We start from the raw sequence: 10,621 nt of genomic DNA on the forward strand, positions 1-10,621 counted from the left end.
GAATGGTACTTAAGTCGGCACCTAATGCACAAGATGAAAGCAGAGGAGGGGGGCTGAGTGGAGGCTCTGGTTGTAATGGGGAGGATAAGATGGGAGAAGGTGGTCGAGTGTCACTGCGCTGGATGTGAATGATTAAATCATCTCTCCCGGATTACTATTCCATATTCTAAATGGGAGATGTTTTTAAGCTTCATAAACAAATGCACTCATTTATGAGGGATTAACAGTAATCTCTCTATTTCTATCTTTTTTTCCCCTCCCTCCACACCTCTCGCTGTCTGTCTCTGGTCCTTTTCTCCCTCTTTTACTGCCTCAAACGATAGTTTCTGGACAGCGTCACTGTGTTCACAGGTTCCTGCTGCTGTGTGGTTCCTATCTTATCATCCTATCTTTGTCTAACAGACTAAATAAACTTTAACCTTCTTTTTGTTTATTTTTAATTGTTTTTATCAGCAGGGTGTTAAAGAGGGTGTGCAGTAATCACCTAATAGATTACACAGACCTGTTTTCACATCATCTAATGCGCTCTCTGTTCAGCACTTGCATGCATTTGGCATACAATACCCACGATACACCTGTACAGAGTCACATTTACGACTTTTTTTATTCTCTTTGGTTTTTAGGGCAGTGATTGACATTAGAGGGACGACAGGACATTATTTCTCTCATATACCCTCATCATATACAGTATAAATACAGTATATACACAGATGCAAACTGTACACCACCAGGCAGCAACATGAAGAGGGTGAACGTGTGGGTAAATGATGGAGTGTGGGCTCATTCTGGCCCTCACAGCTCATCCTTGCCCCCCGTCACCCTGCCTCTCTCTCGCTTCTTCTCCTTTGTCACTTGGCTCCGAGCGTTACGGCTAGAGGTGGCACCTCCCTCCTTCTCCTCGTCCGTTTTCACCACACTGTGTCCATCTGCAGCCCACACGGCCTCTGCCTCCTCTCGCTCCTGAGGGAGAGATCCAAAATGCAGCTCAAATATTGACTTCCTGCAGTCACAGTGACATAAAACTAAAGTTTGGGAGGAACATTCATCTTTGTTGGAATAATTTCAACTTCTCTTCTTGCACTTTCAGGACAATTTTTCTGTAAAAGAGATTCTCCTCTGTTAGAGTGAGCTTCATTTGCTCAACACGAGCCCACAGGCCAAACAATGACCAATGCGGGATAAACTAAGTTAATGAAACTTTGCTTGCATAACCAAAACTTTAATGAAAATGTAGCCAAGCAGATAATGTAAGGCTGGAGCTGAAAACCCCCTGTTCATCTAAGCAAAGTGTGTTTCTACATGTAAATTTAGATTTTCTTTTATCTACGTGATGCTAAAAGTTATGTAAACTGAGTCGTTTCGATAGTCTCTTTGGCTCGACAGCAGCTCTTCAGCGCAGCTCCTTACATCTCTGTTATTATCACTGATGAGGATGCACTCCCTCGCTGCAGAAAATCACAGCTTATTAAAAGAACTAAACATGTTTTGGTTTATAAATTGTCAGGGGCATGAAAAATGATTGCATTTATGATAAACCTAAAAGACAATGTCATGGCATCACCACAGACCAGGCACAGTAAATAGGAAAACATGCAAACAGCCACAAGATTTGCATTGTGCCCCAGCTGCTCATGTTATCCAACACCGGTATCATGACATCATCAACCACACGCCTGCAGGTGACCGGCCAGACCTGAGGAGGAGGAGAAGGAGGTCATGGCAGCTCTGTGCTGTCATAAAGCTCACCCTGTCCCTGTAGAGCTTCTCCTTTGTGAACCAGAGGGCCAGGGCGCACCGCCGGCCTCTGGTCACCGCGGTAACACCGTGAGGATTTACCGGACCCGAGGAGAAGCCCACCAGTCGACCACAGCTGGGTTTCACTCGAGCCTGAAGGCACAGAAGACAAGTTTACCAGCTCCAACAAATATATTAATTAAAGACTTAAAATAGTAATAAAAAGATTAGAATGACTTACCGTTACGGTCTTGGCATCTCTGTTAGTGAAGAACAACTCTCCGCCATCAAAGTTGTCATTCAGGTAGAGGATGGCGCTGTGAGACAGAGAGATGTTTGTCATTCAGTTGTAAAAGTAACCTGCTGTGTAAGAATTAGGCTGAAATCTGAGCATAAATGCACACACAGTCATTTGATTATTATAGTTTGTTATTACACTGTTATGTAGTCCTGCTAATTCCACTTTACATTTTAATCCCATTTATTTATTTTTAAATTTCACACCTATGTGGACCGTTTTAATTTCTCACTAAAACTTCTCATTTCTTCATCCATTTATTGGCCACTTAATATTTCTTCATTGTTTACTATACGATGAAGAAACAGGCAGGTGAAGATGTTGCGTCTAGGTGAGATTCTGTGCCATGGAGAAATGTCAGTTTAATCAATCATGCAAAAATAATATAACATTTAGATAAGAAAATTGTCCAAAAAAATAAAATAAATTCATTACCCCTGAAATAAAAAGAAATGTAACTTTACTTTGCAGCACTGCAGATTTCCTGCCACAAGGAAGGTCAAATCCAGGGTTAAAGTTTTAAAATGTGAAATAGAAACAATTAATCTGTAACAGGCTGGTTCTTCTGAAGGTTTCTTCCTGTTAAAAGGGAGTTTTTCCTTCCTACTGTCACCAAGTGCTTGCTCCTAGGGGGTCATCTTGTTGGGGTTTCTCTGTTTTGTTGTAGGATCTTTAACTTTCAATATAAAGCATCTTGAGGTGACGGTTGTTGTGATTTGCCACTGACTAAAATTCAATTCAATAATGTCACAAAATGTTAAAACTGACAGTTACATTTCATAACAGGAGCACTCAGACAGCCCACCTCCATCCACCTCATAACCATCTCATAAAATCTGAAAATGATATCTTGAAAACTGTGGACACTAAAGTGCTAACAAACAAACAGACAGACAAACAGAACTTGCAACAATTACATATTTCCTTCCTTTGGTCAAAGCAGAAACATTGAAACACTACCACCTACAACCATTTGGGCCTTTTTTTTTGCCAAAAATTCAGCTCAAAATGTAACTAAGCCATTTCAGTCTCCAATTATTAACGTTTTTTTCCTTAGACTGACCTGTTGGCATATAATAAAAACTAAAAACACCAACTTTAAGTGTCACGTTCAGTTTTCAGTTGCATTTATTTATGGAGTAATTGTGTTGTAGAGCAGTGTTTTCTCTGCTCTCCCTCCACCTCCATCGGTTCACGTAGCTCTAAGGTGTCATTATTTCCCCATAACAACAGAACAAAACTATTTATCAGTGACGACAGGTGCTCTGGTTGTTTTGATATTTGCCACAATTGTTCCCCTGAAACACTGTTTAAGACTTGCAGTGCAAACGAATGCTTTTTAGGTAATTCCCTATAAAATCAGCAACATCTAAGAAATGTTCCCACCTGTCCTCTTCAGACACAGCAAGATATTTTTCTGTAATCAGTTTTTGAGCACCAGTATCTCGGGATACATCATTGTTTAAACAGCAAAATTAGTTGCAGATACAAGCATGCTATGTTTTAGCTTTCCTTTGATTATTTGCTAAGGAGAGCTTCAAAAAGTTGACTTCATTTTCTAATACTAATATTGTAACACTCCCAAATGTAGCTTATGGCTGTGAAATGGAGAAACAACGTCGATGTTCACATCTTCTATATAATGGTTTGAAAATGTCACATTCCTCAAGCAGCTAAAGGTGTTTCTCAGAAAACTATTCTGAGCAGACACAAGTCTCTGGATCACAGAGTTCTTTGTTCAGTTTGTGACAGCTTTGTTCTGGCAACGATGACATGTACCATTCTCTCACTGTTATAAGCTGATGATATCTAAGTGACATTTTACCAGTAAAGGCGTATTAAAACATTCTGTTCGTGGATATTTGCTGGAATAAAATGGCTTGAGAACATCTTCTAAAATTATTTATGGAGCAAGTGTGAGCCCAAATTTATTATTAATCCACGAAGAGATGTTTTTTCAGTACCTGAGGTCTCTGTGTGTGAAAGCTGGTGGTTCCTTCCAACACTGCTTGGTTTCCGGCTCGAGGAGACAGTTGTCAACGTGGACGGGGTGAGAGAGGTCCAGCCTGCCCTTCTGATCCTCTGATTTAAAAAGAAAAAACAGAACAAGAACAAAATAACACATTTAACTTTAAGTAATGAAGTAAGAATAGAGTGGATGATTTGGGTACACATTAGAGAACCTGTTCCAATTATCCTAGTATTGAGTACTGTTGGTTTTACCTGTGACAGCAGTGCGACAGACCAGGTGTGTGAAAGTGATGAAAAGTCCTGAGGGGCTCCTGAAGTAGGAGTGCAGCACGGTTCGCACTCTCTCACCCAGCTCATGTAACAGCTTGGCATCTGATTGGTTCACCAGGCCTTCCTGAGCCAACTGAGGAAGAAACAGCAGTGAGGGTCACGAGATGCTCGTAGACCTGCTTCAGTTACATCATTTCCACCCACCTTCACCGCCCTGAGGACAGTCAGACCTTCAAACGTCTCATGAGGAGTGTGTGGAGACCGCCGTCCTCGATAACCATCTCCAAGAGATCCTGCCACCTATGAGAGACCATGTAAATGTGTAAGTTAGGGGTTTTCACATGCATGCGTTAAAAAAACTGATTGAACTTACTGATGCTAACTGCAGTATTCTGTCACACTCCTTCTCCGTCATGACTCCATCCAGGACGACTCGATTGGTGCCATTCAGCATCTCGTCATCCATTGTGATAGTCACGCCCACCCGAGGCACCGGACCTCCTGCAGAGAGGACAAATAAGAAAGTATAAGACAGTAAGTGGGTCACCAGAAGATGGTGATACGACTGTGTTTTTGGTGATATGAAGTCGCAGAAGCTGCCAAATGGAAAATCTTTGCTTCTATAACAACAGCGTGTAATGGGGCGACCAGATCCCAACAAACTGAATGTATTCTTTTTGATTTTACTTTTATTTCAGGCACTGGTCTGTTTGGTCTTCAGGTTTCAGTAGATCCATAGAAACTGTGTCACTTCACGCCTCGTTTTCCTCTGTGTGAAACTGATAAATTATTCAAGCAAATAAGACAAAACTCTGTTTCTCGGTATAAACTGCCGCTTCAATTTCTTTGTAATAGTTTCCACAATATTGAACAAAACCCACAAAGCTTGTGACTTTTTGGTGACTTTCCCTGATGGCCATAGCAGCAGACAGGTTAATCTCCACTTGACTATAAGTGACTCCTTCCCTGTTTTATATTTTAGAAAAGTCTAAGCAGTGTAATATAAAGAGTAGAATGTCTTCTAGTGTGTCATCTTTAACAGAGATGCCAGGAAACAGTGACACACTACATTTAAATGATCCTCTATTTTCACATACATAAGATGTGTGAGCTGTTATAATCTGTTTATCCTTACTCACAACCCTACAAAGCCTGTAGGTATGTGTGGATGTTATTCATTATTTCACTTGTTAATGGATAGATGGATGTTAATGGTTACATGCCAGATAAACAGGCATGTCTGTCATGGATACACTCGTGTTTCCTTGTTTTAAGCTAGCTGAAGTGTAATTAAGGTGACGAGGAGCTCCTCCCATGATGCCCTAGGTAGAAAAGGCTGAAGACACATAGCATAGGGAAAATACAGTCTCTCACCTGCAAAAAACCCACTGTCATCCACTTCCTCTTGCTGCTCGCCCACTTTCATTTTCTCATTTATTTTCTCTTTTTCAGCTCTAACAGTAAAACACAAAAGATACAGATGGAGTTTTCTGTTTCATTAGTTTCCACTAGTGACAGATTCACCTTTGATTTCTTTTTTACCTCCAGATCTCCCTCAATGATTCAGGTACAACTTCTTCTGGAGTCCAAAGATCCTGCACAGAGGGTGATGAAGAATCTCAGCAAAGAAATGCTTTATGGCTGGCTCTCTTGTCACTGCACTGCACATTTGGCATCAGTACTTACTGGATCTGTGAAAGTGAAGTCGAGGTTCTCCATACCAAAATACAACAGCTTCTTCTCCTGCAAGGAGTGGTTGATGTATCTGACAATCTCCTGTGTGACAAAAAACACACAAATCTGTGCTTAAACATGACTTTAAAGATGAATTTGAAACTTAATGCTTGAAATAACTGAACAAGAGAAGAGAAAAAATGTATTTCTCATTTAAATTACTTGGATTACTTTATTGGATTTATGACTTTTTACGTTTTTACACCACTGTGGTCATTTCAATATAATGAACCTTGAGTGGTTTGAATGGTACCTGAGCAGGCTGTGTGCTCTGTGACTCTGTGTCTCCCCCTAGTGTCTCATGGTAGAGCTGCAGGTTGTCTAAGGAGTCCTTGTCAGAGGGGTAAAACAGCAGGAGAGAGCGAAGCATCTGCAACGCCCCGCTTATGTCACCAGCTGCCGGGAATCGAGGATGCAAAGTAATGCAAAGTAGTGCATCAGTCTTAAGATGAATAATAAAATCACGTGTGTGACCTTCACATTGACCTAAAAAATCAGACCTTTAAACTGTGCGATGTGCAGATGCTCAAGCTGTGTTGGCAGGAAGTCCTCCTGAGCAGAAATCCTTCCAGGTCGTGTGGCCACTTGAGTCACGCATGACTGTCGGCATGAGAGCAGGGAGAGGGACAGGGCTGGACAGAAAACAAAAACTGGTGACATTTGGCTCTTTCTGGTCTCTTTCTGTCTGGCTCAAAACTTCTGCCTGCTTCTTACCTGCTGCCTTTTCAAACACGCCGTCAACGCTGTCAACTCCCCTGTCCTCAGGCAGCCGTTGGGAAGCGACTTCACACTGCACCCTGCACTCCTCTGTCTGCCGCAGGGTTTCATTCACACAAGCTTTCCATTTCTCTGCTGCTTGCTTCCATTCAGAGTTAGCCTCGAGCTGCAGTGCAGCATCATACAGGACCTGAAGTCAGTGACACAGAGACAGAGATTAACACAGAGAAATAACACAGTCACCATTTGCTTGCTAATTAAAAAAAACAAAACCTAATGAGTTGTGTATTGTTTTGTATCATAGTGTTTAAGAAATATAACACTTTTAAATATAACTATTTTAAAATTGCTGTGCAAAAGTATTCTCAGTGCTCCTCTAAGTAATCCTTACAGCAGCATTAACAAACATTTACCTGAGGAGAAAAAGATTAACCGTTTATAAAACACACACTTATCAATAACGATGAGATGCTATTGAATTATAGGTGGTTTACACACTGATTATTACAATCCTTATTGTTAAGTGTTACCCAAAGCTAAAGGCTAGCGTTTGATGATGAAGTACATTTTTACTTTTGAGATATGTGCATGTCATTACAGGCAGCATTTATGCCTAATCGTGATATAACACGTGTGGCTGGATAGTGAAAATGAGAGGCAGAGGCAGACACCTCACATCTGGATTGCACGGCTAGAAAACAGACAAGTGAAGGTGAGAGTGAGACAGAGAAATTCAGTCCCTCAGGCCACGTCTGACTCTCCACAGTGACGTCTCTAAAACCATTCTGTTTGAACGCACTTCATTAGCAGTTGAGTTGTGAACTTACATCAGAGTGAGGACTATTAGAGGACTAGCTATGGCTTAGTTAGGATCAATCAGTTAAAGAAAAGTCTGATATGTTTGTTCAAAGCCTTTAAACCTGTCTGCATATCGGCTATCATTAACTACGTAGTTAGCAAGGGCAAAAACTCTTCCACTGCTTAACTAGTGAATCAAAGCTTTTATGCTTTTTAGAAACTAAAACTGAGAACTATTGGTTCATTCCAGAGGACTTAAAGTGCTTCAAAAAGATAAGTAGTTTGGTCTTTCGTGCTATCTGCTGGACAATAGCAACACTAGCAGCTGTGAAAGAAGGTGGAAGGTAAGGCAATATGTTTGACTAGTGCTGACAAATACTGTTAACCTAACCATTAAGCCTCTTTAGATAAGTGTTCTTTATCTTCGCCTACAGATTTTATGACAATGAAGCAGCTTTTTAGAATTTCTGTTGAATTAAGATAATTTTTTAAGCTAATCACAACATTTTTGCTTTAAATTGCAACATTTAGAGTGGATGTAAGACAGCCTTCAGTTTTTTTAAATGTCTTTTTAAGACATAGAAATGTCATGTGTCTCTCCTCTGTGCTTATGAAGGTATGAGGGCTCCAAAATGCTGAAGAATCAGCTGATTCTGAATGGGTCAGACAGTACATTTATTCAGATTTGACTGATTTTTCTAAGCAGTGCAACCCAGTTTCTTCCCACTTACACTGTATGCCCCATTACTCTTCCCTCCTCACCCAGTGTTTCTCATTGTGACTCTCTCTGTCCTGAAAATCTTCCTCGGTCACGCCTTCCATCCGTCTGTACTTCTCGATGTTGTTTCTCATCTCCAGGTGAGAGGGGTTGGCCACGAAGTAGGTGTGAGCTGCCGATGCCGCCCTCTGCAACTTTTCCAGCTGATGTGGAGGAAAATGAGAGACTGAATGAAGTTTGTTACAGACCAATAAGGGTGTTGCTGTGATTATTTATGCAGCTGTGAGCTGAACTATAATTATGGCTGCAGACAATACTGACAGGTGCTTTCCTCTAAATGACAATTTGGAGCACAGTACTGGTAGAAGTAATGACAATTTAGGAGCTTTATTATGCAGCAGCTCCTTACGGCTGTGTAAAGAATGGCTTACCTTGTAGTAGGTGACTTGCAGAAAGTTATAAGGGTTGCGAGTGCCAAACTCGTATTCTATATCAGCAGAAACAGGAAGCTGTCCAACATGTGTGACAGAGCGTCCAATGCAGAACCTCAAACACTCAGCTTTTTGCTGCACCCAGTCCAGGGCCCAGAGGTCCCACATAGTCCCATGTTCAGAGTCTAACAACACACACACCATTGAAAAAATGATAAGGTCCCAGCCTGTGGCATATATTTTATAAATTTTGAGTTCTAGAACTGCAATCAATCCACAACAAAACACAAAAAAGCTTATCTCACACATTCTTTGAGCTCTTGAGGTCACATTGTTCTTTAGCTACGCATTTAGACACCGAGAAGTGAGAGTGAAGCTGCCAGTAACTTCATAAAATCTAGTTTCCAACTAGTAATTAACACAGACTCAAAGCTATCTGTCTGGCTACATGATAGGTCCAATCTTTTTCTTCTTTTAGCCGTTCCCTTTAGGGCTGACCACAATGAATCCCCTGCCTCCATCTCACTCTTTCCCTATTATCCACCATCTGCATGGCCTCCTTCACCACAATGAACCTCTGCTGTGGCCTTCCTCTTTTTTTCTTACCTTGCAATATATATAGCCACTATGTCGCCTGTGCGTATGTCCAAACCATCTCAACCATGCCTCTCTAACTCGTCTCCACCCACTCCACCCTGCCTGCATTCCCTTCTTCACCTCTCCCTTGTGTACTGTTTGTCGCTTTGGATACCCCAGATATTTAAACTCATCTACCTTTACTACCTCTACTCCTCTTCTCTTCAGAGCATAGGTACACATCACTATTTCGTCTGCATGAATCCATGAATGCTCTACTTTACATATTCACTGAGTAGGTCAGTCATTTCTGGCCTTTCCTTAAAGTTGGCAGGTTTGAAAACATTCAGCAGGTTGTATGGAAGAAGGTACTAGTGACTGCTCCCTTATTTCTCACAGCAGATGCCCCTCCTGACATAGCCCTTCAGGTTCATCCCTGAGGGTGTGTTTGTGATCTAGCAAGTGTAATTATGTCAGTTGTGAGAAGCTAAAAGAATAATTGAATTTCACAAAATCTGTTCTAATATGTTGCATGATGCACTGATGACATTAATACCAGGGTATAAAATAAAAAGACTGGCTGACAGCTGATTCAGACACCGACACTTAGTCTGTGTTTTTTTGTTCCATTGAAGCAAATTAGCTTTAACTCTACACAGTTTTGAAACATCCAAGTCGCCCAAAACTGTGTCACAGATTATCTTTATTGGCCAATTTTTTTGCTGATATGCCAATATTAGTCAGCAGGGACAAAACTGGTCTACACCAGTGTTATATAGCTAATTTATTAATGCAGTTTAATGTAATTAACATGTTACTGACTGTTAATGAGCTTCTACAGCACCATTCAGGCGCATTGTTCAGACAGATCATCATATTACCAGTAATTGATCTGATATAATTTATATTACCGCCCAGCTTACCCAGTTTCTTCAGAGCCTCTGTCCCTGCTGCCATACAGTCGTCATAACACTGCCTGCGGACCCCGAACAATGATTCCCTGGTCACGATGGATTTCTCCAGCAGCTCTGCAGCTTTGCCCCACTCCCCACTAAAATATGCGCGGACCCCGCTGTAATACAGAAAATCATACGGCTGCAGAAGTGACATAACATTGGGGCTGCCTCCTGCCCAAGCCGTTGAGGTAAAACTAAACAGTGCGAGAATAACACAATTAAACGCCACGTATACAGCCAAACGTCCCGATTGAAGCGCCATGGTCCGACAGGCAATCCCAGCAGAGGAGGCGAAGGTGGGAGCAGAGGAGGGACTCCAAGGGGAGAGCTACCCACAAAGTTTCCTCCCTGTTAAGAAAGTGGGGGCTTTTTTTGAATTTTGATGTACTTTTTAATGAATTTAATACATGTAATACAA

At 41.4% G+C, this 10,621-nt stretch overlaps 1 protein-coding gene across 1 annotated transcript; it reads right to left on the reverse strand.

Annotated features, from left to right (window-relative positions):
- Positions 1–585: 585 nt before the first annotated feature.
- Positions 586–10,500, reverse strand: p3h3 (prolyl 3-hydroxylase 3). The gene is made up of 16 exons (XM_026183343.2): positions 10,171–10,500; positions 8,672–8,856; positions 8,285–8,443; positions 6,722–6,914; positions 6,508–6,639; positions 6,261–6,403; positions 5,960–6,049; positions 5,816–5,868; positions 5,648–5,727; positions 4,647–4,774; positions 4,478–4,573; positions 4,256–4,406; positions 3,997–4,114; positions 1,976–2,051; positions 1,747–1,887; positions 586–960 (listed from the first exon to the last, which is right to left on the reverse strand). Exons 1-16 carry the CDS (start codon positions 10,463–10,465, stop codon positions 793–795), a joined length of 2,208 nt encoding a protein of 735 aa, XP_026039128.1. The 5' UTR covers positions 10,466–10,500; the 3' UTR covers positions 586–792.
- Between the last annotated feature and the right edge of the window lie 121 nt (positions 10,501–10,621).

Source organism: Astatotilapia calliptera, chromosome 11 (assembly GCF_964374335.1).
Source record: "Astatotilapia calliptera chromosome 11, fAstCal68.1, whole genome shotgun sequence".
NCBI classification, from domain to species: domain Eukaryota; kingdom Metazoa; phylum Chordata; class Actinopteri; order Cichliformes; family Cichlidae; genus Astatotilapia; species Astatotilapia calliptera.